The sequence below is a fragment of the Perkinsus marinus genome (assembly GCF_000006405.1).
Source record: "Perkinsus marinus ATCC 50983 genomic scaffold scf_1104296962102, whole genome shotgun sequence".
NCBI classification, from domain to species: domain Eukaryota; phylum Perkinsozoa; order Perkinsida; family Perkinsidae; genus Perkinsus; species Perkinsus marinus.
In genome coordinates, this window is record NW_003205565.1 from 245,707 (window position 1) to 273,705 (window position 27,999).

Sequence of the window (27,999 nt, forward strand, 5' to 3'; positions counted from 1 at the left end):
TCGCCTCCACCAAGGCCTTCACTTCGCAAGTTATGGTCTTGACCCTCTTGGCTCTGCGTTTAGCTATGTGCCGGAAGACAATTGATGCTGAGTATTTTGATACTCTATGCGATCAGCTATCTGAGTTCCCTAAGACCATCGAGAAGGTTCTGAAGCTCAATGGCAAGGTCAAGGACCTCTCTAGGTTCTTCCGTTTGGCTCAGAACTTCCTCTTCTTAGGCCGTGGTATCCACTATCCCGTCGCCTTGGAAGGTGCTCTAAAGTTGAAGGAGATATCTTACATTCATGCTGAGGGGTATCCTGCTGCTGAGATGAAACATGGTCCCATCGCTTTGATTGATCGTTTAATGCCTGTTGTCTGCATCGCTCCTAAGAGTGATCCGACGTATGATAAGGTTAAGGCGAACATCGAGGAAGTAAAAGCCCGTAATGGTGATCTCGTCATTCTTACCGAGGAGGGAAACTATGACTTGGATAAGTTTGCTGGCGACAAGGACTTCATCATCCGCATGCCGATTGTTGATATTGTGTTGCAGCCTATTGTTTTCACCATACCGTTGCAAATGCTTTCTTATTATGTTGCCGATCTTCGTGGATGTTCTATTGACCAACCCAAGAATCTTGCTAAGTCTGTTACTGTCGAATAAATGCAAGGATTGCATCGATTCGGATCGCTCGCGCTCGTAAAAAGCAAAGCGATTTCTGTCCGTGTTGTCACTCTGTTTATTAGCATGAACTTCTTATACTACTAAGGTCAAGTTCATGCCATGCTATTGCGCTATTTCTGATTGCAAGTTGTCGTATCCTGATGTATTCATATTTCACAACTGTTATCTAGCCTGCGTCTTGTTCTATCTTTTTCTCACTAATTTGTTGTTGTGCTTGAACAGTGGTTATAGAGTATGATCCCATGGTTCTCATGTTCTATGGTGCCATTATGGGATGACGGGACTCCCACAGGTCAACCCTATGAGACCCACCCAACATGGGCAGTTTTTAAGTTTCCCACCCAGCGATCGACACACACCCCTCAGCTGACAGTCCTTGAATAGTCCTAACACTAAGCACATCCAACCGTTACTCACTCAATGGAAACCGTAGGTATCAGAAACCGTAATAGGTGTCACCGTGATTGCCATCCAAAAAATGATATTAGCTTCTCTAGGAAGGTCTCTGCTTCCGTTTGCTCTAATACTTCCTCCTCCTCGGGGAGCTCCCCATCCCACTCCGACTCTCGTATTGGATCAATCCCTAGGCTCTTACCAGTGTTCAGCATCTCAAACGAGTGGAGCGGCTCATCGTCCTGACGATACTTCAATTCTAATGGGTGCTGCTCGATGATGGATGGTCGAGGGGGGACCACCGGGGTAGGATCCCAGCTGACCGGAGTGAACAATTCGTATCAAGTTCAGCCGTGCCCCGACCAGTTTTTCATGCTCCTCAAGAACTAGTTTAACCGGTTTTCACACTGTAGTCGGAGACCATTACATTTCTCGTATACTCTCGTGAATGTAGTCATACTCCCCATCTGGGTTAGAAATGATCCTGATGATACCACCAAGGGACATCGCAGCAAGAATGGCATTGAAAGGGAGAAGTCTCCAAAATCGATCACCTGATCGATTACAGTCCGCTAACTTCTCAGACACTCAGCATGCAGCACTACCTTCTCCTCCTACGATTGCGTAAGTAGTCTGCGATGGGTATCTCCGCTGTGAGCAAAGCCGAGGACTCTTGGAATTGATTGTGCGGAACATGATGAAAGAAACTCAAACACCACTGACGCAAGTGCTGGAGATCACAAAGTCCAGGACACTGGAACGATCGTTAGGAGGTAGCGATGCAACACAGCCTCCGACTAGTGCTCTCAATCAACAACGACCCTTCCTTAATCGATGTCGTTCCGAGCTATTGTCACACATTCAGATCCCACCGGCTCGTGAGTAGATCCGAAGCATACTTCTCACTTTGTCGACTTCATGCGAAGAATCCTCTCCACAAGCTTCCGAGTATAACCAACGCTGTGCACATCGTCAAAAACTCGAAAATAACATGATGATTCGTCTGGTATTCACTCAGCAGTGACACGGGATCAATAATAACGATTAGCGTCTTCAAATCGAGACTCCTTGGGTGCAAACCTAAGCGAACGACTCCAGGTACACCACCATCACTCGAATGAACGCCAAATTCTCTGTGAACATATGAATAGAGCAGTACCAACAATACTGATGAAATACCTCTCCGAGAGACAGTCATAACAAGCCGACATAAGCTCGCTTTCTTGTCTCCTACGGTTTTCACCCAACTCCAGTAGAAGTCAGTGAAATGTCTCAACCTGGTCACGCATGGAGTTTCAATTTGAGACTCGCGTGACAAAGTCGAGTTACGAAACTCTCCGACCAGAACCTTCCCCGCATATTACAAAGTTTTCAACAACCTTCGTGTGACCGGCAACTCGTCAGGATTCAATATTACAAAAAATAGCATTCCAACACTTGTCAACCCAATCATACTCCCGAACACCGAGAATCTTTCGCGATCTGAGAGACCAGCCTTTCGACCATCGCAATAGACCTCCAAAGGAACGTGATTTGCGCACAGCGAAGATTCCCACGTTTTTCTGACTCAGAACTTCTGACCACCACCTCAATAACTTTCTGATACGTGAAAGCGCGAGAATTTGGTCCGTTCACGATATGGAAGCCCGAGGCTGAGGCGAAAGATCCCGCGCTCTCAACACGGCATCACTCCAATGTTTGTCAATACACTTACTACGTGCAACGACGAACATTGGAGTCAATACGATATGATCTCATTATAAGACTCCTATGTTAAGCTGAACATCTCGAAGATCCCAATTGAACTAAAATCGCCTCCGGATGATGACAGCGAACTGAGTGATTCTTTTATTACACGTAACCCTCCTCCCCTCCCTAGTTGACAGCGTAGACCTTCTGGGGTTCTCAAAATACGTCCAAGTCAGCCGAACGGGAGGGCGCCGGAACATATACACACTTACAGAAATCTGCCATCGGAAAATACCAGATTTTTCCTAGACACAGTCTTCACCAAACACCGGTAATGTCATCACTGAAACATTGTAACATTAAAAGCTTCGCTCCGCTAATATCCTCTGCCCTCAATTAGTGCCTTCTCTTTCCTCGCCCTCCGTCCGCTCATGAAACCCGTAAAGAGGATAATTCCAACTCCAACAGGATACACCCATCTCCACGCTGCCGGTGAACGATCTTCAATAGTGGGACCACCAGTCGGATTAGCCCACGCTGAGATCACAGAGCTGTACAGTAGACGAGTTTCGGATATACTCTCAGCATTAAAATCAACGTGCTAAAGCCCATCCTGAAAGCGGTTTCGAAACTCCATAGAAGCCTGGCGAACAGCGGGAAACTTCTCAGAAATCGACTCTGCAAGTGACAGTTCCTCTCGGCGACAAACCCCTTCTCGGCTCAGCTCTGATGATTGCGAATAATTCAATTCCGTCCAAGAACGCCTTGTGTGATTACGAACAGAAGAAATTCGATTCCCATTTGAGCAGCGCCCACTTGATACTAACGAATTACGGAAGATATTACTGATAGGATTTCCAACGTCCTTGGAAGTGTTCTCCTTCTGTTCCCCTTCGCTCTTCTTTTCTTCACCTTTTCCTTCACTGCAGAATCCCCGTACCGCCGCGAGCCGACGGATCGCCTGCCTTGTCAGTACGCCTCTCGACACTGGACGGATGGCGACGAACATTGGTCGGGAAAACTAAGAAAAATAGAAAGAAAAAATCACTCTCATTTCCAGGAGATTGATCAGTAGTGCCTGCCAGTGAAACGAGGACGATACCCCTACACAGTGTGGGAAAATGTGCACGCGCCTTGGTGACCATGAAAAAATTCAGCAGAAATTTTGGTGAATTCTCGCGAGTTCATGTTCACCCATACCCTGTGTAAATGCTCCTAATGTAACGACGTAGCATCCCAACAATGCATCTACATATGACAGACTCCTCAACTGAGACTTCTTCATCATTAAACTCTCTCCCTATCCAATTGAGTATATCACTCGACACAATAATCAATTCTACAACATGACGATTCAATGGTCACAGCTCCTCGTGGATTACATGGACCCTCAGGCTGCTGCGGAGACTAACCTAAAAGAGGCACTCATAACGTAGTTACTCCAGCACGCGTGAACCAACTTTCCTATGCTTTCCTATTCTCCCTCGCCCGCCTTACCAGCTCGACCAGAGGGCTCCTTTCCTATTAAACTGTTAGAGCTGTTCATACTGTGTCGATTCGTCGACTTGCACAGAAATTTCCTTCCTCGACAGCCGACTTCCCTTCCCACGAGAGTCTTCAGCTGAACTACGATCCACCCCAGCCGACTCTTTCGGAGCTACACTATCGCCACCCTCAGACCGTGCACTATTATGCTCCTCAGAAGAACTCTCCATTCGACTATCAGTTTGCCGAGGCGGTTTCCTTTCCTTTTCGAGTGACTCCTTGTGAGTTGGACTCTCAGCCGGCGCAACGAACTCCTCCTTAGGAGTCGTTTCAGCTCGCCTAGACGGCTGTTTCTCGCTAGACGAACTCTTCAATTGGCTTTGGTCCCGTCTAGATGACTCCATCGGCCGAGGACTGCGTTCTGTTTTCTTCAATTGTTCTCCCGACTGCTGACTTCTGGATGTATTAGGGGCCGAGTCGCGTCCTAAAAACACGTAATACCGTCAGGAAATCCACGCTCAATCATATCCTTATTAATATATTTATCTCTATAGTATATTATAATGTAATCCTAATAAGGGGATATATATAAATCTATTGTGTATAATTATAAGTAATATTAATAATAAGATATATTTATATTATATAATCCTGTATATTATATTACGATCAAAAGGGATGACAATAAATCGGCATCTCATTCAGTCCTCCACTACCCCTTTGCTCACTATCGGCCACCCGTGGAGTGCCGCTCTTAACAGCCGAGTCGGCCAAAGCTGTCAGCTCATCGATATCCACCTTCCGTGACTGGATTTTCTTCTGTCGAGCCTCCATGATTCTACAAACAACACAGATTTCCAACTCTACCACATAAATAGGGTATTTCCATTCTCTACTCACGCACGAACATGCATACCACCATACATGAACTTCGAAAACCGACGGATAAGAGACTGAGTTCACCCATAGGTTCTCTTTAGTAGTATTACTATGAAAGATATCAATTTCTGAGCCAAAACGTCACACAGCGGGCGAGCTACACTACTCTGCAGAGAAATTCACACAACAGGCCAATGGCTTCCACTACCTCGCCTCGTCATCATCCTCATATAAATCGCCGCTCTGCACCGCAGGAGGATCGGAGGGCGGTGTAGTGTCACCACCGCTCTTTCGCGTCACATCCGCCTGACACGCGAATCTGCTTAGTCATCCATAGAAATTCCAAATGCCAATCAGCTTCTCTAATCTATCGGGAGCCTTCTCCAATTCATCATAGGCATAAAACGCCTCTCCAGCAACGAGGATGAGCTCACATATATTCCCTACGGCATGTATACTGATACCCTCCCCTCCTACTACGTTTTCTTCCTCGGAAGTTTTACCCAGGCGGTCACAACAACCACCTTCGCTCGAAAAGAGGTTACCCATACCACCACAGAGGCATACACAAAATAACCAAACTTTTCAGCACCGCCGCTTAGACGCAACCACAAAACATGTTCCCATAAACGACATGACACGGAACGCAACTCCCAGCGCCCAAGAAACGTAGGAATAATCGGGCTCAGCCAGTCTCTGATAACGTGCTCGGCGGGTTGCTCACAGCATCAGGTGCCACCGATGAGTCCCCCAGCGATGGTGTAGGGGCTGTCGGGGACCCAGGCCAGGATTGGTCGAATACAGCGTCCAGCGGCTCGCGGTCGAGCAGAAGCATCGCCTCGCAGTGGTACGTGTGAGGGAACATATCAACTGGCACCTGCACAAGGGGCGACCAGTAGTGCAAACGCTGAATACGAATCCGGGTAAATTACAATAATTTTCGGCACGAGAATTCCGCCCTCTTCCTTCATGCCTTCTTGCCCGCCTGCCGCAGTATAATCAGCTTCCGGCCTAGAATACGTCATTTGCACGCATGCACACAAAGATACCGCTCTCATTACTTCGTAAGTTGTATAACATCTCGGCTCAGTGTATCCGGATTGCACGATACATAGACAATTCTCGTTATGAACGAGCACCGCCTCAAGCATCGAAGTACCTGTGTGAGGAACACCTACATTTCTGTGAGCCGCGACTCCACTTCTGAGCCACCTTCGAATATGATGATAACACTGAGCACCTCTTTATGGAGTTCAAGCAACAAGCTACGATAATTACTATGATAACGATAGTAGTTGTAATAGCTATTACAACAATTATATTTCAGCCTCATTTTTATGAGGCTCAATAATAATATACAATAATGCAGTTTCACCCGTTTTACGTGAAGTGGCGTAAAACTCGATATTCGCGGTATGCAGCAGTCGTGAAATATGTTTTTCACTACTGTTTTTCATATCACGGGTGAAACTCCAATAATATACAATAATAATTCCTGCCTCATTTTATGACAGAACGAATATCCAGTCATGCTGAGTTCGACCTGCCTACATTCGGATGCAGTCCTGACCTTGGCGGGTCTACTATAACCGTCAACTTCTGACCTCCCTGGATATCCGAGCATGCTTCCTTGATCACATCTTCGATGGTCTCCTCGGCTCTTCCTACACCGAAACTCAGTCTTGCACGCATGCACAAATCGAGAAGCCAAGTTCGATTCCCACACCCGACAACTAACCTGCAATGAACCTCACTGAGCTGTCCAACTTGTTAGCCCTAGCCGACGCCTTGGCATCCTCTACAGCATCCGGGACGAGCTCCAGACCATACACCCGAGGCTTTCCATCGGGTTTAGGCCCCAGGATGCTGGCGAAAACCTGAAATGCTGTTACACACGGAAACTGTGTGACGGAAACAGCAATACGAATAACTCTGTGAAAGTGTTACTAATTATGTTATAAATATGGTTATGATTATGCTCATTACCATAACGCATGTGACAATAGTCAGAGTTATGGTATACACCATATGGGTATACTTTATTTATCTCTATGTAAAATCGTATTAAACATATTTATAGATTCATAAGGCACTATTACCATACACTCACTATACAATGGAGTTTCACCCGTGATATGAAAACACTAGTGAAAAACGTATTTCCCGACTACTGCATACCGCAAGCATCGCGTTTTTCGCCGAGTCTTACGCCACTTCACGTAAAACGAGCGAAACATTCGCTCACTACTGTCGAAGCCATCGGAATCTCAACGGCATGTGACCAGTCCTACCTGAGTTATAGTTCCCACCCCTGAACATACATCGACTACTGCTGCCGGCATTTTAGCCGAATCCAGTTCCTCCAATTTTGGTAAATCGTCCCCATCTGGAGACCCAGTGAGAGCTAGGCGTACCTACTCCACTTCATGTCTATTCCAATAGGAAGCTGCGTCTTCTATTCCATCACGTTAGCGAATGCATATAAATCCAACCATCGATTGAAAATCAGTTCATGATGAAGGGACGACAATTTTTGGATTCTCTCATAAAGTCCTTCTCTTCACTATTTCGGATTGAAAGCAGAGTAGACTACTGCGAATTCGTTTCCTCCCAAACTCACTGCCATTGTATACAGTTTCTTGCACATAACCACGTTCGTCTGGAAAAAGGATGCAGGTTGCAATGGGAACTCCAGGCCCAGCATATCCATCATCACTCTCGTGTCACCATATATCTACCACAACCAGCGAACGTTACTCGACAACCTTATTCGCAACTCTGATGAAGTGCCGAAATTTAATGGCATATACACTATGGGGGAACGCGAAATGTGTTACATATAGTTTTCTCTATCTCATATTTTTCTATCGTGCACAGATTACACGCAAAACAAAGAAGGCGTTGGTATTACATGATGAAGATCTTCAGCCTTCATATCGCATGCATCACAAACTCCATTATTAGTCTGCATGAAGACGGAACTCACCGGCACCTGAGAACACGCGACAATAAACAACCAAAGGAGAGTTTTACTACGACTCCAATTTCAGTGAAGAACTTAATATCGACACGCTGCTTAGAAATCCGCACGATTATGAGTGCTGGGTTTCTCGCTCGCCCTCGTATACCATAAATGGTTTCGATTGGCTATATGATAACTAGTTACTTTACATATGCCCTGTTAAAGTTTCAGCTCGAAAATCTTAACAACTGCAAATCTCACACCACAGTATCATTACTATTCTTCAGCGAAAACTATATTCCTCAACAAGAAACGCTGAATTTGAATTTGCCCGAGAAAAAAAGACGCCCCTCAATACTACCGGTAGACTCTTATTAGCAGCACTCTCAGCCCACGTCTTGATGATGTTGGTGGCCAACTCGTAAGGCTCACAGCACATAACGACCATCAGCATTTGATCGCGAGATGGTGACCATCGTAGCATTACTTGACGCCAAGTGCCTTTCTCTGAAAACCAAGGACGACTCGCGCGATCAATAGACCATCAGAAAATAGGATTCGAATTCTCTACCAGAAACGTAAGAGGAGTTCCCCCTATACTACTCTGATGCCTAGAGAACGGCTTCACCTGATCGTAATTTTCCAGTACCAGTTTTCTCAGCTCTCCTTCGATCGCCTTCATACATGCAGGAATCTGACATCGCAATCACACATCAATCTCACAGACCCAAATTTAAAGCCGAAAATTCCCATTGAATGCTCGTGAGCGACCACCAGCAGTAGAAACTGAAGACCACTACGCTCAATGCACAGTGCTACTACATGCGGTAGCGCCTTCCCAGACTCAATTAGTAGCTCGTGTCCTTCCACTCGCCGTACGAAACCAACCTCAGGCTTGCTACCTGCAACACGAAGCAGTTATCCGAAACAATTCTGCAGACTACCAAGAAAGAGAGATCGAAAGTTCACAGATAATCGCGACTCAAGTCCAAGTGCTTCAACATTCAACTCAACTCTACACTATCTAGAAGGGTTTCGGCTATTCTACTTTATAAACTCACACAATCTCAAATGCATATTCCAAACGAAGCCTGATGAATCCATTCCACCAACATCACTCCATCGACTTCTCCGCATCGCACGAGGCGAGCGTTAGCAACACGAGAATGATAAAAGAATTTCACACCATCGTAGACATCCTATATGTGGCCAAGTTGAATTTGAGTGCTGCTGCGCTCCACCATATGCTTTCAGAAGCCGGACCGTGAACTGTTGAAACATAACGCGAAACATTTTCACGCCTTCGAAAGGCGAGATGAGTCTCAAAGCCTCCGATATGCGCCCGGGATGCTCAAGACGCCCTATCTGTGATCGGTTTGAATTTGAACGCTCCTACGGTTCACCACATGCGAACCAAGTCAGAAGGTAAAGCAGTGGAACCACGAATCACCACTTAGACGAGAATCGCGCTTTTCAAAGTTGAGATGCCTGCCGTTAGCGTGACGAAGAGTAGACCGCTATGCGCCAGGAATGTTCAGGACTGTAAATTCGAACACTTACATTGGAAATCTGAATATCCAATCGTGAATTCACACTTGTTGCGGTATCCCTCCAGATTCGTCTCCGGACTTCCCACTATCTCATGGACTGTGCAACCAGGCTTATTCTTATGAACCTATCAACGATAACATCATCTTGAAAACCCATCGAAACTAAAAGAAATCATTTCGATGAGCTTCTACTACTACTACTACTACTACTACTACTACTACAGTAGTACTACTACTACTACTACTACTACTACTACTACTACTACTACTACTACTACTACTACTACCCTAGCCCAATTAGGAAACGGGTACTGCCTCTTCTCGCAGTGTGCTTTAACCTGAGTCACAATAGTATTCACCCACTGCACCATTTAGTGCTCCCATTCCAACTTTCAATATGTGATGCCACTTCAAAGCGATAACGAAATAGCCACGATATGACACTATCGAAGTTGCGACCCGGCGGAAGACCAGCAGAACGACGATTTGCAATTTTTCCGAGTACATGCCTATTCGTTACTCATTAGCACGAATACTATTTGACTAGTATAACCACCGAGGGCCGCTGGAGTCTAGAAATTCCAAAAATACTATCACTGGTGAACCGAAGAACGCCAAGCACGTGGTGCTACTACCGACTACCTCCCTCGTGAAGTTCCTGGCAGCATGCATGATGAACTGCTCCTTCAACCGCAACTGCTCAGCATATGAATATGTGAACAACGGCGCGCTCTTCTCTAGGAGAGTTTCTAAAGAGAAAAATGTAAAGACAAATCGCAACATCAACTCTATGACAATCGCAGAGCTCGAATCCCCGCAAACAGTGTCCCACGAGCGAAGCGATGAAACTTCGTAATGTGAGAATTCGCTCCCCAGATTCCCTAGAAATTTCTCGAAAGTGAAGGTGAATTGTTCGTCCAATTGAATTACAATGAGCGACTCAAGGAGTGAAAAATGGGGAAAAAATTTTTTCCGATACCAAAATTTCCAACTTACTATCCTTCTCGTATTTCGCCTTCTCCCGCATTTCCTTCAAAGTTATGTTCTCCATCCTCCTCTTCTTCCTCAAAGCCGCTCTCTCTTCAGTTTCACACCGCGCCTTGCGAGTTCTCTTACTTTTATCGCCGCCATAGAAATCATGTATGTCCAATTCGGCGCCTTTGAACTTCAGCTCAGCAATCTAACATGAAATTTTATTGATATAATTGAACGATATATATTCCATCAATGCTATTGTGACCAGTCGAACGCACATCGTCATCACGAAGACGCGCCAAGTCATCTCAACTCAAGAGTGAGAGAACAGCCACTAGATATCATTATCGAATTACATCATTCTTGAATTGGGCAGTGTCCGCAGCACTCTTGAACTTGACGAAAACGTAACGCGCCTTGCCAGTTGCTGCATCGAGAGTATCTACACCACAATTAGACGCATAGCGCTGTTCATCAACTCTTACGATGTTCGTGAACCGTACACGCCCTATGTAAATTCTAGTCGAGGAAAGACCAACTCCCGAAAAAGCCCATAAGTATAATCGCGCACGTCGATGTCGAGTGCTTGGGAGAGTTATTCGATTTGCATCTAGAGGTTTTAGAAACCCGAAGAGCTCATCATACGCTTGCCAAAAATATAGTGAAAAATGTACGGTGAAGTGAGCATTCCGACTCTGCAAACTGTCTGAAGGCTCAACACGCACTTAATCGTCCACGGATGAAATACGGTTTTTCCCGATAGCACTTCATCAGGTTTTCGCGAGGAAAGTTCATTCGGAAACTAAAAACCGACTCGGGAAACAATTCCAAAATTTTTTCCCCAAAAAAGTTCAGCACGAGCGCTCCAATGGTTACATTCAACATTGGATTTCACTTCACTATTGAACCACTCCGTTTTCGCCTTTTCTCCGATGTTGTTGAACTTCTTGCAAAATATTTGCAGTTTTAAAACATCCCCTTGCCGCTGCGGTGCCTGATAAGTGTATCTTCAACTTCAGAGTGCAAGATACGAAACAGGTCCGATTTTGGCCACCCTGATTACATTCGAATCTTCGACAGAGGTGGGCGCCTCTGAGGACTTCACAGACTGGGGCTCGGACATCGAAATAGAAGTAGGGAACAGAAGTCGCGATAATTCGAACTGTGAAATCTTACAAAATCTTGCTCTCTTGCATTTCCTCAACGTTTTCCTTGCACTCCTGCACAATCACTCTTTGTGTGTAGTCGTTTTATCATGCCCTCTGACAATAAGAAGGTTACTGACGAATCGGTTGAGGAGCCGGTCGCTGGCTTCGACGAGGCAGATGAGTTTGAGGAGTTCGAACAGGAAGGTACTGCTTCCTGTGTGTAGGCAAAAGCTATGCTCCAACATAGAGCTCAGGCGCTCTCCAGTTGAGATGTGCATAAATTCGATATATATTCAGAGATTATTGTTTCGAATTTGATTCTCGTCGACCATGCTCAACTCTTTGTTGTGAAGGAATATTCTTCCATTGTGACTTTGATTCAGATTGGACTATTCGTGGTCACCGAGCATCTACTGATCTCAGTGGAGCAGCGCCCGATGCTACTCAGTGGGAAACCAAGTGGGACGAGGCTGGCTGGGATGAGGAGGTAGGCTTGAACTGGATTGTGTATCTATCTCTCTCGAAATATTGAAAATCGTTGAGAGCATGAATGATTGTTGAGCGAAGCGGCGATGGAATCGCCAACACTTAGGAGCATCCAGTCATTGGTTCGCCATATGGAGGAGTTCGTTGAGGTTTTATGAGGAGCCTTTACATGTCGAATTTACAGCGTTTGAGTTCTCTGTTGATACCCTCAGAGCTAGTCTCTCTTTGGAGTGTTGGGGTCGTAAATGGAATTTGGTTTTTCCACGGCACTTTCGAGACTTAACTCAGCATAGCGACCGTTCAGAGATGTTAATATTCCTTTTCATGCCTTTATCTTATTTAGGGCTAACGGTTGGTGATCTTGAGTAGTACAACTTAGAATTTACAAGTGCTTTCTGGTCGTATTAGTGAATGTGTTGATGTATGTGTTGAACTATTCGCGTATAATCTATCCGCACAATGTGGCGTACATAGTGGTTTTTTTGGAAGGGATGGATCTCGGAGTTTTTTTATTCAGGACCCCGACGATTCCTTCCAGCAGCGACTGAAGGCCGAGATAGAGAAAGCAAAAGCTCAAAAGTGATGAAAACTATAGTTCACTTTTCGGCGATTGTGAGGTTCTTAGTTGAAGTGCACTTAATATAACGAGTGTTCGTTGATTTTACGTGAGGTTGACTCAGTTGTGGTATCTCGTGTGAATGGAAGGATCGTACAAGGCCGTCGTGGGCGGTGCTGATGCCTCGCCAGATGCATCCACAGTCTCAGGGTGCGCTACAGGACCTTACTCTGCCGCCTCAAGCTGGTCGTCGTCCGCACACTCTATTGTTGACAATCCTCATGAAGAGGTAGGTTGACGGCTGCTCTGAGTGAAATCCGACACGGGAAACTCGGCGGCTGCTCGTTGAGCGGAGTCCCTCTTGAGAGAGGGCTACTTCAACTTAGAATCTATATCATCTAGTTGGGGAAATATAAATTCTAGTTGGATTCGCGCTTATTGGATATCTCCTCTGTGCGTTTCGCGTGAATCAGTAAGGTGGATGCTAGGGGTCAGTCGAGATCTTGTTGCTCTCAGCCGGTGTGTCACGATCAAGTCCCTAAAACGCCGAGACCAGCATATAAGAATCCAATTGTGAGGAAATTAAAAGTAAGCCTTTCGTCTCGTCTTCTGATAGCACCTCTTTGTATCGAGGGTCGTTCGCCTTACTGTGGTTCGGATTTCATGAACTTGCTTGCGTTGCTAGTCGTGGAGTGGTTTCTAGATAGATTGAGTTCCAAGGTGTTGACCCCACGTTGTAGCCTCTCAGGTGTTTGTTGGTGGATTACCTCAAGGCCTACAAGAAAGTGATTTGAGAGAATATTTTAATAATTTTGGCGATGATGTTGTCGAGGTTGAGATCAAAATGGACAAGGTCAGACTCCACGTCGCAAAAGGAGCGCGGACTATTTGTGTGTGAAAAATGAAGTTCATTTGAAATCAGCGTGTCGAAGATAGTCGCCTCGCCAGTGCCTCTGTGATTTTGAATAAAGTCACTGCGGTGTCGCATTTAAAGTAGAGTGCACGAGTTGGATGCTAGTCGGAATCTATGATTATTATTATGGATTATGGATTATCATTTTATTATGGAATTATATCAGCAGGTCACTGGTCGCTCGCGCGGCTTCGGCTTTGTCACTTTGATGAACGGAGATTCGACCAGACTTTTTAATAACAAGCACAGAATCAAGAACAAGGACATTGATGTCGATGAAGTAGGGCCGCGGGGATCGAACCTGCGACCTCGCGCATGATAGTCTACCAGGTTACCGAGACGAAGATTTTCGTCGGCGGTCTGAACCCAGCAACGGGAGAGCAAGCCGTTGTTGACTATTTTTCCAAGTAAGGCTTCTTGTTAACTTTTGTGATGAATACTGTATCTCTGTTGGGAGTATCACTGACACGTTCATTGGGTGGCTGTGATTTTTGAAAAATTGATTGCTATTCTAGCAGTAAGTCGAAGCTTGTGAGGCGCCTTGGGGAAAGATTTCGGTTGAGTATGTAGTTGATACAACAATTATAGTGACAGATCTGGATCTGTTTCGAATCTTGAAACGATAAGATTCAGTGTTGTGCACATTTTTCATGTTCTAAGGTATGGTGCGATTGTGAACTGTGAGCTCGCCTTCGACTACGCGGGAATGTCCAGAGGCTTTGCTTTTGTTATCTTCGAGGATGCGGAAGCTGTCCATGTAGGGAATTCTCCGATCCTAGCGGAGCGATGCATATTTTCATCAGAGAACTCTCGACGCCTGTCCCTCGGGCCACACGATAGAGGATCGAATGGTGGATGTACGAAGAGCTGAACCTCGCAAGAAGCTTCCGGTGAGTGCTTAGGCTGTCCCCGTTCTCTTTTCTGGTCGCTATAGGGACTAGTTCACCACATATTTTATGATCATGAATATTCTCGTAACTGTTGTTATAACAAGCGATAATAGAATTAAAGCTTTCTACGGGATCCGATGAACCACTTTCTTCTCAACTCGGAATCACCTCGGTATTTGTTCGCTATACGGTGTCACGTTTCAGAATGGTCAATCGCTTTCACAGAACATGTTCGGCGTGCCGGATCTGCGTCAAGGAGGTCCGATTCGAAACGGATCGGCACAACACCCTCCGGCAGGGCTCACGTAAGTCACTTGGCATATGAGCTGATATTTGTGGTGAAAGTTTTGCTATTGTGTTCATACCGTTTACGAGTCATGAAGTGATTGACCCGTCGGGCGAAGTTGATTTGTAGTGGTCTCTCGTCGGAGGATTTGTGCAACTTGTGGCAATCATATCTTTCGAGCTTACCACTCCACGTCGAACTCTGTGATCCTCTATGGTCGCGGTATTCAGGGGCACCTTCCTGGCCGTGAATGGCCTGTCGCCGACAAGCACATCCTCTTCTACTACCTGCGGGTCTCCGACGGCCACGCCCTTCGTATTGGAGGGGCGAGATGGGGCTCCGGTTCAGAGGTAGGGGCATTGAAAGCTCGATTATGATGAGTGTCATGGTGCCAGTTATGACCCCCCATTTGGGGTTGTTGGACCCCACTCTGGATATGGTGGTTATGGAGGGCAGAGGAAATCCGCTTCTACCAAGATCAAGCTGGCTGGTCCACCTGGGTGAGTATTGCTGACCATCTGTGTTTCGTGGTATCTGAATATATAAAGAATTAAGAACAGTGCATCAAACGCTTCATATTCCGATCCCCTCTCACGCATTGCCCTGTAGTATAACACTGTGCTCTACTCGTATAGTTGAGCGGTATTACGGTGCTCTGTGGAACGTAGAGGAAATGCATGTAGTTGTGCTTCACATTTGATTTGCATGAACGTACTCGTTATCATCCGCCAACACAGAGGAGCACCCTCCATCCTGATCGATTGGTTTGTGTCAGGTACGGATATGAAAACGGTAGTGGGTATGGACAGTCATGCCTAGGAGGAAACGAGTAAGTTGTATTTAGTAGAAATTCAGTGTAGCGGCTACTTGTTATGATTGACAACTGATGATCATGTTCGCTTTCGGTGTTCTTCTAGTTGACTTGATCGTTTAAAGAAGTTCCGAAACCGCCCTTCCTTGCACTATCGATTGCTCAATTTTATGGTACCGTGCGATAGGTACACTGGAGCGTGCCGATTTCCCCTCCTCTCAATGGACGCATCCCCGGTGAGGTCGAACCCCATGACCTTTGCTAGCGCGCCTTACTAACCTCGTGATGCTCTCCGGGTCCACCCGGAAGCCTCTGTCGCTCAGGTTTTGCTCGATTGTCCCCATAGTTTCGAGTGAGATTGTGAGCATCTAAATTGACTTATCGTTTCAGTTGTGAAGTCTCGTTATATTGGATGGTGTATTTGCTCGTCACATTTAAGCCTGTTCGCACTGTCCTATTCTTTAACGTAGAACCGTTTCCCGATCAATCGTTTCCGCGTCCCCGAGTTGTCTCAAATTTTTTTCTCTATTTGAGTAATAGATCTTCTGAATTGCGTGTCGAGGTCAATTACTACCCGGTTTACACACGGAATTCACATGTTTACGAAGTGGCGAATGCATTGAATATAATAGGTGAGAACGCAACACACTGATGATGATAAAGTACATCGTTGGTATGTTATCATCACGTTGCAGCAAGCAAGTTGCTTGGCAAGAGCTTAAGCCCTACTTGTATGATTATGCATGAATAGGCATAAGCTGCGTCGGCTTTTTAGCTTTCAATGCTGCAAGCACAGACGGATCGATTTCAGAATTGGGCTGGCATGTCAAATCGTACACTGGTCCTCCGCAAAGGTCGACAATCCCGTACCTGGCAAGTTACAATCTCGCAGTTTCCAAACTAGCGTTAACGATCCGCATGCTTACACTCGTTGTGATCTCATCCGTCTGAGTAGTGATGCGTCCATCTCGTCACTGACGAAGACGGCCCAGTGGTTTACCAGCACACAGATACGGTCGCCGATGAGAATCTATAGTAGGAAGGAATGGTAAAGCGAAACGATCTGGATCGGTCTCTTCTCACAAGTTCAACTTCATCGCCAACTTCTGGCAGTAGCGACTCCTCCAGTTTCCTCCACTGCCGACCGTCGTAGAAGGTTGTGTACAACGTGCGTCGTTGACTAGTGTTCACCTTATTTCTACTGGAACTGCTGAAGTTGTATCCAAAGAGACAAATATCTGAAAAATGACCATGTGAAACGTACATATCATTATGAACGAGTGACAAGGCACAGCGTTGTGATTGGACCCCTACTTTTCTTTCCGGGTATCTCATGAAAGTCGTCTCGTGTAGAGAATCCGATGCCGAACATTCCATGGTGACCATCATCCGTGGGAAAACTTTGTACACCTCTCACCGAAACTTTGAAAGACCTACACGGTTGAATAAGTCACTGACAACGATTATCAGTAATCATTATCATTATCATGATCTCGAGTTATCAGTCGAGATTCTCGACTGTGGAGAGCCCCATTCACCTGTAGACGTCTTGACCGTTGCGTCCGCCAATTAGCTCTGCCAAGGGAGCGTGTGTCACTGCCCATGATACTCCACAAGGATCATCGCAGGGCAGTCGGTGTCCAGGAGCCCTCAGAAACACCCTCTGGCCTTGACAGCGGATCGCGCTTGAAGCCCTGATGACAAACACTACATACGAAAACCGTTGAACTCGTCGTTGAGAGTTGTTCTGATAAGGAAGAATTTTGTTACTGGGAGGATGTTATGTATTGTTTCATGTTTTTGGTATTATAAACCATTGGGGTTCCACCCGTTTAACGTGAAGTGGTGTAATACTGCATGCCAACTATAAGACGTATATGTTTCCGCGACCGATAACACCATTGTTTTCCGCCAAGTGAAATATGCTTTTCACTAGTGTTTCTCATTTCACGGGTGAAACTCCATTATATGTTTTCATTCTGTTTTGTCATACATTTCGTGTTCCCTAGAGGACCCTTGGAAAGGCTCATGGGGTATGTACAATACCAGTAAGGATATTTTACGTCGGCTATCCTCAACCAAAACTCACCCTCGCATCATTTTCCGGTCTCCACGTGGTTCGCTGCTAAAGCTTGTCACAGACGACACGCTACTACTGCTGTAGCTGCTCTCCTGGAGAAAGTCCATCGACTTCTGGAAGACTTTGGCCGCCGATATGGGCACATCTGGTGCTCGAGGATGCGTTGTGGCAGACCTATACACAAGTGAAGTATCACTAGTGGGATACTTTCCATTACCTCGTCATCAGCAATGAGTGCCTCGGTTCAGGACTTTCGCCCGAAATCACAGAATCGCGGCTGTATGTGGTGTTACTCAGTGTGTGGACACCGTGCTCTCCAACACCTCGTCCCACACCGGGTTCAACCGAGAGTGTGCTAAGACTATTTTCGCCCCCAAGGACTTCCTCAGGAATAACGGGACAAGCATCGCCCAGCTTCGCTCCGCCAGAGAGTTTAAATTTTCTGAATTCTTCCCAGCCACGTACTCTTTCCCTCAAAGTTAGCCATTTCCCCTCAGACATACGTAGACTGAGTCTGAGCGTTGACCTCCCGACCACTTCCAGAAAGATACCCAAAGATCCTCGCGCACTCGCTAGATTATACCGCCTTACATCGAGACCAGCGGTGTCGGACACTACTAGCTTCGTGTCTCTCGTGTTTATCGTGAAGGTCCGGTTTCCAAGTAATAAAGCGTGGCTCGCATCGCCCGAAAGCATCCACAACAAGGAAAAAAATTTTCCACGGCTGATGGGTCCGAGTTTAGACCTTTTCCCTATGGGAGGCAGCACTGAAATGACCGATGGTGTGCTGCAGTAGACTCTTCCGCGCCCCCGCAGCCGCAGCTCGCCGACGGGCTTGGCGTTTCCATCAGTATGAAGACGCCACAAGCCAGAGTTTATAGAAACCAGACAACATGTCCCTACCGGGAATCGAACCCGCATCTCCCCGCCTTCCAATGTTGCCTTCAGTACAAGATTCTCATGGCGTCTCACGACAAATTGCTTCATACCATCCCCGGCTAAAATCTCTCTGAATTTGATCCACTGTCTCCAGCCTCGGAAATAAGACTGTATTCTTATGGCAGCCCTCCGAATCCTCCAAAGTCTCTGTATAAAAGTGAGCGCCCACTCCAGTCGTTTTGCTAGCATTTGCGATATTCTAGACCGGACTTGACCCCCTCTATGAACGGCCTGGATCAATTTCGCTGCTCGAATTCTCCTCCGCGCTCGCGTTAGGAGCATCTTAGCTCCAGTAGCTGCTACTGTAAGCGCTCGGAACCTCCGACGGCGTCTTGCACGGACGTTTAGGATTCGACGCACTACTATTCCACGGAAGACAGCCTGGAGTTTCACAGCAGCTTCCGTGCGTCTCCAACGCTCTCGCCATACTTCGACATCGTTTCCACCCCGGAGAGATTTCCGGGAGGCGTGATTCGATGTTGTTCGCTCTTTTTCTAACGCGGGAACTAACCCCAACCTGGCACGGTTCCTCAACAATCGCAGCGGCGAGCGGCTCCTCTCGGGGGAGGTTTTTCTCTCTCTGCTTTTGTGTTTCCGTCGCGAAGACCGATCTGACGCTTCGCGAGAGCGAGAAGTTTCCAACGACTCGACGAGCTCTTCAGCGGTTACGTCCGATTTGAGCCTCGATTTTCCCTTTGAGGACTCTTTTCTCGGCTTTCGCCGACCTCGGCTTTCTTCAACTGTGACATGCAGTGTCGTCGGAGGAGCAAAGTGGACGCGGCTCATAAGTTTAGAACTGAGAGCACTTCAGAAATGCCACTTCTTCGGCAAGCAACTTCCTCTCGCAGTTCGGAAATCGGTGCATACGCGTGCGCCCAACTAATCGATATCGGTGCTCGTGTTGAAATTTGAAGGGCAACTTCGGGCCTCGAAGTTCGAGGCTGGGTCATCGTATCGGTGAAGGCGCTCGAACGCCCTGAGATCCTTAAAATAACAATTTCGATCCAAGAGGTAAGATCAAAATCCTGGGTCGGATCTGGAAATTAGATTCCCCGGGCTCGGAGTATTCACTTGGGATTCATAAGGGGCTGAGGCTGAATGGCTCGCTTCCATACGTGGTACGTAGAATATGGGATATAGCGGCTAGTAGACCCACCACTGCTCCAGCACAATAGGAGCAGCTCCAGGAAGGAGTTACGTCTTAGACCAGCACCCGAAATGGTTCCTGAATGGGTCTTCCTTGTAACTTGATAGTCAAGATGACATCGGTCACGTCAGACTGTGCTTCGAAGGTGGTCACTTCCGCCCGCCTTTTCCTCTGGAGCATTGTCGTCATCGGAACATGTAAGCTGTTTTCTGGTTCTTCCCACTGGAAAGCAGCTTGCTCAGGTTCCCTCTTGTTACGGCCTGCCAGATGGTACTTCCTTCCCTCCGACTCCACGATTGCTCTCGAGACCAATCTTTCGGAAGAACCCATTAGCAGGGGTTGCGCCAAATATTTCCCATCTTATCGGTTCGCTGCTACCAAGCCCAACTTCACATGCCCGTTCCACGACGTTGTTCGGGGCATGATTGGAGACAACATTCTATGTGGCGGATTTCCACAGACCTTGAATCACTCGATAGCATACATTCCTCCTGATCCGGACACTTTCTGCAATCTAGAACCGATACCCCCGATGTGCCTTGAGGAATCCTTCCGCCTTGTGAAGAGCCGAGACCGCGCTTCTGATGCTCCCAGCTTCGAGGACGACGAGTATACGCCTTTCATGGAGTACCAGAGCGATAGGTGTGCAGCAAAGACGGTCGAGGTCATGGATTTATCGCAGATATAGATTCGCCTTGCACGTGCTTGAGCACATCGGGTGTGGCCTCAGGTGTGTGTTTGAGCCCGAATATACTGACCGTCACCGACCATAAACAGATATTGGATCGTACAAGGAAACGCGATTTCTATCATACGCCACGGCGCGTTTTTCGGCCACATGCCGAAAGGGAAATGGGACTTGGTTGACTCAGACTTGGACATCAATATCGTACTGCCCAAAGCTAAAACGACGGGTAGTGGAAAATTCAACAGATCGTTCCAGTGGTGATCGGTGAGCAGGATTGACGTTACGGCACGTGTTTAATCACCTCCAACATAGCGGGGGACGCATAAGCTGTAACGGAAAGGGCTTTTCTGAGAAGACCGTGTGAGCTTTAACCGGCTTTCGGCGCATACTCATCATCACTAGCTTCGTGCGAGGTAGCCATTGCTGGGTGCTCTGTCCGAAGGGTCCGAAAGAGTATGGTTTGACGCAGCCGTGGAAACACCTGTCGGGCGGCAAGGAATGCCTTATTGCGGAAAACTGCGCCGCTGATTCTGACAAGAACTGTGGAGCGGTTGAGCTCAAGTGGGGATGCCCTGACTTGTGGACTCCAGTTTTGCTCATGTTTCAGACTCGTACGGGACGCGGCGGTTTTGGAGGACGTCTTCCCACTACATCGGGTTTGGTCCGGTTTGCCTCCAAGGCAGGAATACCCGGTGTGGGTGGCTAACAACATAATTCGCGACGCGAAAGCTCGATCCACTCTTGTTGGGTCGTCTTGCTTGCCCTTGCACGACAAGCCTCTGAACGTGAGCTCATTCTCAAGGCTCGGGCTCTTCGTGACGAAGCATGTTTCGTATTCGCTTCCAAAACGATAGAGATAGCACGCCAGTGAATTGCAATATAGAGAAGGCAATGTTCAAGAGCGTAAATGACGGCGTGTTGTTGGCAACTAGTGTGCACACAACCCTGCTCCTATTTCCGATCTTCAGGGACCATCCAACATGCCTGCTTTGGCCAGGAAGCACTGCAATAGGTATGAACAACGGCTCGGGCCTGAAAAGTACAATGCACGGTGCGAGCGAGCTCCGCGTTTGAGTACAGAGGAGCTCAGTGAATTGGTTGTCCGCGCTGAGCGATTGAATAAGCGAGGAATGCCGAGTTTCTGGGATGCATTCGTGGCGATGCTTACGACGAAGCAGTTCGGAGGATGCGCGAAACAAATGCCTGACCAGCTGCCTGACCTGGGGAAACTGCAACTGTGAGATCTATGTCTTGGACATGATGGGGACTGAGCGCGACAACTTCTTCCATATCGTGCCGAGCTTCTCGTCCCAGGTTCGACTCGCGTGCAACACGGAGTAAAGCAGTTGATAGCAACTCGTCGCGTTCCGACGTTGAGCTCTCTTGGATCGATGAGAAACCATTGGTTTAGACGACATTATATTTCTATCATGTTTTCTCAATGATCGAGTGTACTACTTGATGTCCTCGTCCGCTTGCGTTATACGAGTAAGAGTCGCAGTATGCCATACTGAGTATGGGTGAAGAATCTGCATCCGACGTACAGCTACGGCGAACATAAGAAATGTTTGCCTCCTAGGAAAGGTAGCCCAAGCTAGGATATGGACTTTTCGAGTCTGGAAGATGATGCGTCTGGTCGAGGAGGAGTTTTCCTTCGTCGAAGAATCTCATTTGAACTTGGAATCTAACGTTGTTGTTCGTTATGTTACGACTTTTGGAATGTTTGCGATACTCTTCCGTGATCCTACGAAGTTGCTCTTCAGTAGGTGTACGTGGAAATAGGATAACACATCGTACTCAATAACTCTCGGATCGCACTAGTAACCTGTAGTTACATTAATGTCAGCTTTCTATATGTCGCTAGGCACACTGATCTTTCGTCTACGTTGTACCTCACTCTCGGAGTATTATAATAACTTGTCGTCATCTTTGGGTGTTCCCCGACTTTTACCCACCCGCGTTTGTGTGAATGCACTCTCCATACTGAAATGTTACATTCAAGTTTGACACGATCAAAAGTAAGTTAGACACGGTTGAAAACGTTTCATCCAACTTTGAGAATACATGCTCAACTTTGACTCCTGGTTGGTTAATCTGAACTAAATTGCCGAACCCCATGGAGTATGCAGCGCTACGAGATGCATCGACAACATTCTGAGATGCCTTGAAATGTGATCAGTTTTGAAATATTCCAAACGGGTTGATGGCCAGCAAAATCGATATCATTCGAGCACTTCAGATAATTATACTCATCCGTATCAAGGACGAACCCAGCCACTCGTAGGCCCCCCACTGCAACACAAATCACCACCGCGAACTAGAGTAGGCGACCCAACTACATCCTATTAGAAATCTTTACGATCTCACAGGCGATTGGCAGTATGCAATGCGATAGAAAGGAATGCCGATGCATAAGGAGTAACCAGCTCGCTTCGAAACCAGATAGAGCATCAAACTCCGACTACATTCGGGACGTAAGGCAGTTCTAACGATTTCCATAATGAGAAAGACTGTGCAAGCCCAAATGGCTCCCATTCTGGGCATAAAATTGCACAGCGTACTTGCAATGAGCACAGCACTCCAGATACATCTAGTAGAGAACCAGATGCTGTGATTAGATATCGTCAGCAGATAGATGAACGCTCAACGTATAATGTACAACGTCATGTCCAGAAAAGACGGAGTGAGCAAAGTGGGCTTGACGCCACAGATACAACCACGGACAGCGATACCTTCCATCAAGCTAACAGAATGAGTATTCACAATGCAGCTCATCGAAGTCAGAGAAGAATAGTACCATACAAGGAGAGAACAAAACCATACAAAAAATAACTTCAGAATATCCATCAACTCTTAGTGAGCCATAGGGCACTTGCTTTCTTCTTGTACGGGAGGCAAGTCAAAGCCTGCAATGTGCGGGGCAGTGTGAGAGACCTTCACCTCGGACTCCGTGCGGTTGCGAAACAACCTCATAGGACATTCACCATGTTGAGGGCCTTCTTCAGCGCGGTTCTCGGTGAAGGGGCCATAGGCTGCCATGAAGACACAGAGGCCGTGGATATAAGGCTCCACAAACTCCCGAGGTAGGTTGAACTCCTCACAAGCCTTGAACTGCATACGAAGCCAACGATTTCGCTGTGCCTGAGTGAACCCAGCTCCAACGTAACCAGCCTCCTTAGGAGCCGTTGCACGGTGAGGGCAGTGTTGGGCCTTCTTATGCATAGTGTTGATCATCCTGGTACCACCACGCTTAGTCATTTCATCATCAAGACCAAGAGCAGTGAATATCCAGCGACAGAACATCATGTAGTGAGGTTCCTCTTTGTCCTCGTACAAGCAACCGAGAATGGGGTCTTCAAACGACAACTCATAGAATCTTTTCGCAACCATGAGCACAGCCTCTCGACCTCCCACGCGGTCGGCCAAATCAGCAGGGAAAAGACGCATTACCATACTGAAGAAAAGAAAGATAGACCTATGATGTAATCAACCAGTGTGAAGTGATAGCGGAGAGGCTTGTTGACAATGAGCATTCGCGGGTGCTGCATGACGTACGCATGCGTTCAATCTTGCCAATCTTGCGAACTTGAGGCTATTTTAGTGAGGCGTCACGTGTCTAGACAGGGGCCTTTTTCACAAGGAAAGCTCCTTAAGGTGCGCCTTGATTTCAGGAGCAAGGGGCAAGGAGCCTTCACCTAACCGTACTCCTATCCCGCAGATCGTAAGGATGTGACAGCGCCGTGCAATGAAAGCGTGAGGAACCTCGCAATTATCGCTCCTATACTGAGATCACTGCCGTTGATCTCAATGTGTAGGGAAGAGAATTGAGGCGTGTGCGTGACCACGCGTCATAAGGCAAATGAATGCGGATATGATAACAGAGTGATGCTCATGGACTAGGACTCGCACTAATCACTACATTAATGAGATCGGGCATCTCTATTAGAGATCATCAGGTAGCTGACAGCTACGCCCCGAATAGTGAGTCTCCAGCGAAGCCAGTCGGCCGTTCATTGTTTCTCACGACCGTTACTCACGATCATTGCTCACAATCGTTATCTGTTGAAATTTTTTAACTGTTGGGAAGTTTCTAGGGTAGAGCTGATTGGCATATAGCTGGCTTGAGTACCCTGTTCAGCTTATGTGCCTTCATCCTCGCTGCATATTTTGCTCCATAACGTCTGTTCGGCGACCCTGACTCTGGTGTAACAGGCCATGTTGCGCTTAAAAATGGTGAAACAAGGCGTAGGAGAAATCCTTTTCCGGGCTCAATATAGTTTATGACTGGAAATCGAGGGTCCACAGATCACATTCGAGTCGTTCGAATAGTCATTCTGTATATCGAATAGAATGTTATTAAGGTTTTAGGTTTTATAAGTCTATGGGGCGCTAGATAGTATGGGCCTTGACCGCATGAACTACGGGTGTTGGGCTAGTGAGAGGAATTCCCATTAGTTCCAGTTGAAGCGAGTGGTTCATTATATGAAACACTGCGAATCACGCCATACATAGGACGTCGGTATCGACTGTAACGACGTGAGCTGTGTGTTAGAAGATGTATGTGTTTAATGCACGTTCGATCATCGATGTATCCTCTTCACACATACTAGCACTTCTTCGTGGCGATCGATGCGGGTAGAATATTTCGTGACGTGAACATGCTAGTTGTGTCTGTTCGTCTCTGTTCACAATGGAGGCCGTTAAAGATGCCCAGACCGTTCTGCTCGGATACGAAAAGGACGAGAGGTTCAAGTCCAGCGGCAAGTCAGGCGATGTTGAGCTGTCCGTTCGTCCCCCTACTGCTACCGAACGGCAGGTCGTATGCGGCAAGATGAGCTTTGGTAAGGACTATTCTATCCAACAGATCATGCAGTTTATCAATGATCTCACGGTTAAGGGGACCTGGGACAGTCAATTCCAGGATGGCAAGATACTAGAGACCTATATGAAATCGGACTCGCAGGAGTTCCTGCTGTGCTGGGCCGCTTACAAGAAGCAGTTGGGTGTATCGGGGCGTGACTTCGTGTATGAAGTTCTCACTGAAATGCTCTCTCCTACTCTTGGTGTTATCGCTACTCGCTCGGTGGAGAAGGCAGAATATCCGGAGCATAAGTTTTTGGACACTCATTGCAGAGGCTTCATCCACAATGCTGGGTATATCATTCATGATGTCGAGGGAGAGAAGATGGTATCCTATTATAATCAGGTGGATTTGAGAGGTTTGATACCGACTTGGATCGTGAACAAAGTTCAGATTCAACAGCCTACTAGTCTAAAAGACACCTACAAGGCCCTCAGACAGTACAAGTTTAGCTCCCTCTAAAGCCTAGTTGTTGCACTGACATGTTCATCGATGTCAGAAGTCTCATCAATACTATGGGTTGAACTCCGTCTAGTAGGCATCGTCCTTAGTTTTTTCTGGGCAGCTCATAGCGTCATCCGTATTTGAGGTCGGCCACTTCTCTTGGGGTCATGTGCAACCTCGGCGTATTACATTGTCGAGAGGCGGCTATGCGTTTTTGATTTTATTGTGGGGACAAGCTGCATATATCTCTCGCGAAGCTAACTTCTTATGAGCTCAACGTCGTTGTGTTATCAAGTCTATTTGTCCCTGACTCCATTGAGAGTCCGGATTATACTCAAGTGAACATTTCAAGATAATGATCAATGATACACTCATGAAGTGACAAGTTTCACACGTGCTCTTTGAACTCCAAGATGACGAAGTGTACTCTCCATCACAACAGGGCTCGCGAGCATTATGTGGTACGTAGGACTAATCAGACTAGTCACCAAGTAGAGTGGGACGAGAAACTACATTGACTAAGGGATGCACATGAATGATAGTAATGTATCCATCCCGTGCGTTTTGGAACACTATGAACTGCTTGCAACTTCTTGAATGATTACTGGCAGCGTAGATGAGTAATTAACGATGGGAAGTTTTTGGAAACGTCCTGGATGCATTATGTTAATCTGAGGGATCGAGTTTCAGTTCCTTCAGATTCACCCGACGCCTACTTGTCAGCTCGAGCTTCTGTATTATAGTGCTTGACAGTTCTCGGAGAATGAATCGACGTACGAGATTGAGACTAGCTCCGCTCGCGAAGAGTCAGGAGTTAACTTTCGATCTCAGAACTCTCCATAGCAAGCACAGGTCAGCATCGCAAATGAATCATCAGTGAAGACCTCTTCGTCTGTGCGGATGTGCTCTCGAAGTCACACCGTGGAGAAGATGTGTTTCCCTCCAACTAATAACTCGACAGCTCTATTATGCAAAGAGTTAGACAGGCAATGATATCAAACACCTGCTGCGAATCCGATTGTTTTCAAAAAGGATGTGATACTTGAATTCACCGTGGCCGGGAATTCCTGCATAACCTAACAGTAGAGGGAAGCAATGGAGACACCCATCGTCAGTATAGTAGAAATTCTCACCTGATGACCAGCTCTTTCAATAACCTCGAGATTGTGACGAACTCCCCCCTTGGAGGCCTCTTCAAGCGAGGCTCGTGTGTACTCCACTGGGGTGGCCTGAGAGGCAGCCATCGCACGCGAACGCTTATCGAACAGATTCTCACCTTATCGAGTTCGCCAACGATGAAGAGGCCCTTGATCTGGCTTCCTTGATGGTTTGAGGGAATTAGTATGTCCGTTCCCCATTGAGTGTAGAAAGCCTTGTACATGTACACTGGATTCCTGGCACTGGCCTCCTTCTCTTGACGATATAAGTCAGGGCTTGCAGAAGGTCCAAGAAGAGCTGCTCGAAATTGGCGACCAACATATGGACGGATGAACCAAAGCCACCACCTAGGCTTGTCGAACTTGTTTCGAAGATGGGGGGCCCCGCGAGAGCTGAGCGTTTTGGCATTCGGCGAAGCGATACAGACGAAGCCAGATAACTTGAGAGTGTTCACCAGGTAACGATCCATGGATAGACCGAGGACAATCGCTGCCCCATAGGAATGACCGATGATGACACTTCCGGGAGTGGCGAACTTCTCGAGGAAGGCAACCACGTCGCTCTTGATCTGAGCAGTGTGGTAGGCCTTAGGGTCATCGGGCTTCTCGCTGGCTCCGCAACCGTAGAGATCTAGAGCTACCACCCGATGCCCTTGAGCGGTGAAGTGGTCTATTTGCGCCTCGAACTGTTGCATGCGTGCACAGCTTCCATGGATGAAGATGAGCGCCGGGCGACCGGTCGAGACAGGCAGGTTTTCATACACAGCAATGCGGCGACCTGGTCTGATCTCGACGAATCTTATGCAATCTTTGTGGCGGGCATAGAAACCGTCGACCAAGGCAGTGGCGGGACGGTCATAGAAGAGCCAGCGGGTCCATACGTGGTAGCCGAGCCTCAAGGCGATGACAGAGGCCAACCCACCAGCAACAACGGCACCAGCGGTCTTCAGCGCTTGCGGGGGTTGTGGTAGTTCTTTCAGAGAAGGTAACAT

At 47.1% G+C, this 27,999-nt stretch overlaps 9 protein-coding genes across 9 annotated transcripts in view; 5 read left to right on the top strand and 4 right to left on the bottom strand.

Annotated features, from left to right (window-relative positions):
- The window catches only part of Pmar_PMAR017323 (conserved hypothetical protein), a gene marked incomplete at both ends in the record, with an annotated part of 1,826 nt that extends 1,179 nt beyond the window's left edge, over positions 1-647 (top strand). The window contains one exon of the mRNA XM_002772047.1: positions 1-647. Coding sequence (XP_002772093.1) covers positions 1-647 — 647 coding nt within the window.
- A 5,191-nt stretch (positions 648-5,838) lies between these two features.
- On the bottom strand, positions 5,839-5,991 carry Pmar_PMAR017324 (hypothetical protein; the record flags this gene model as incomplete). The annotated part of the gene is made up of 1 exon (XM_002772048.1): positions 5,839-5,991. A coding segment is annotated over one exon (153 nt), but the record flags the coding sequence as incomplete, so codon positions are not given.
- A 266-nt stretch (positions 5,992-6,257) lies between these two features.
- Positions 6,258-11,724, bottom strand: Pmar_PMAR017325 (RNA m5u methyltransferase, putative; the record flags this gene model as incomplete). Its single annotated transcript, XM_002772049.1, has 16 exons — positions 6,258-6,273; positions 6,685-6,778; positions 6,853-6,991; positions 7,406-7,528; positions 7,735-7,848; positions 8,026-8,106; positions 8,438-8,583; positions 8,680-8,770; positions 8,899-8,978; positions 9,637-9,751; positions 9,914-9,964; positions 10,269-10,375; positions 10,623-10,806; positions 10,958-11,043; positions 11,478-11,595; positions 11,665-11,724. 16 exons carry the CDS (start codon positions 11,722-11,724, stop codon positions 6,258-6,260), a joined length of 1,605 nt encoding a protein of 534 aa, XP_002772095.1.
- Positions 11,725-11,856: 132 nt separating this feature from the next.
- Pmar_PMAR017326 (conserved hypothetical protein) lies at positions 11,857-12,818 on the top strand (the record flags this gene model as incomplete). The annotated part of the gene is made up of 3 exons (XM_002772050.1): positions 11,857-11,953; positions 12,133-12,236; positions 12,753-12,818. 3 exons carry the CDS (start codon positions 11,857-11,859, stop codon positions 12,816-12,818), a joined length of 267 nt encoding a protein of 88 aa, XP_002772096.1.
- A 115-nt stretch (positions 12,819-12,933) lies between these two features.
- On the top strand, positions 12,934-15,384 carry Pmar_PMAR017327 (Heterogeneous nuclear ribonucleoprotein A/B, putative; the record flags this gene model as incomplete). Its single annotated transcript, XM_002772051.1, has 10 exons — positions 12,934-13,080; positions 13,308-13,379; positions 13,540-13,644; positions 13,874-13,984; positions 14,035-14,111; positions 14,365-14,461; positions 14,508-14,594; positions 14,799-14,899; positions 15,111-15,230; positions 15,276-15,384. The coding sequence occupies 10 exons, from the start codon at positions 12,934-12,936 to the stop codon at positions 15,382-15,384; spliced, it is 1,026 nt and encodes a 341-aa protein (XP_002772097.1).
- Positions 15,385-21,525: 6,141 nt separating this feature from the next.
- Pmar_PMAR017328 (hypothetical protein) lies at positions 21,526-21,786 on the top strand (the record flags this gene model as incomplete). Its single annotated transcript, XM_002772052.1, has 1 exon — positions 21,526-21,786. The coding sequence occupies one exon, from the start codon at positions 21,526-21,528 to the stop codon at positions 21,784-21,786; it is 261 nt and encodes an 86-aa protein (XP_002772098.1).
- A 1,078-nt stretch (positions 21,787-22,864) lies between these two features.
- Positions 22,865-24,022, bottom strand: Pmar_PMAR017329 (hypothetical protein). The gene has a single exon (XM_002772053.1). The coding sequence runs from the start codon at positions 23,996-23,998 to the stop codon at positions 23,399-23,401; it is 600 nt and encodes a 199-aa protein (XP_002772099.1). The 5' UTR covers positions 23,999-24,022; the 3' UTR covers positions 22,865-23,398.
- Positions 24,023-25,235: 1,213 nt separating this feature from the next.
- On the top strand, positions 25,236-25,868 carry Pmar_PMAR017330 (conserved hypothetical protein; the record flags this gene model as incomplete). Its single annotated transcript, XM_002772054.1, has 1 exon — positions 25,236-25,868. One exon carries the CDS (start codon positions 25,236-25,238, stop codon positions 25,866-25,868), a length of 633 nt encoding a protein of 210 aa, XP_002772100.1.
- Positions 25,869-26,845: 977 nt separating this feature from the next.
- On the bottom strand, positions 26,846-27,999 carry Pmar_PMAR017331 (epoxide hydrolase, putative; the record flags this gene model as incomplete). The annotated part of the gene is made up of 3 exons (XM_002772055.1): positions 26,846-26,926; positions 26,984-27,079; positions 27,127-27,999. The coding sequence occupies 3 exons, from the start codon at positions 27,997-27,999 to the stop codon at positions 26,846-26,848; spliced, it is 1,050 nt and encodes a 349-aa protein (XP_002772101.1).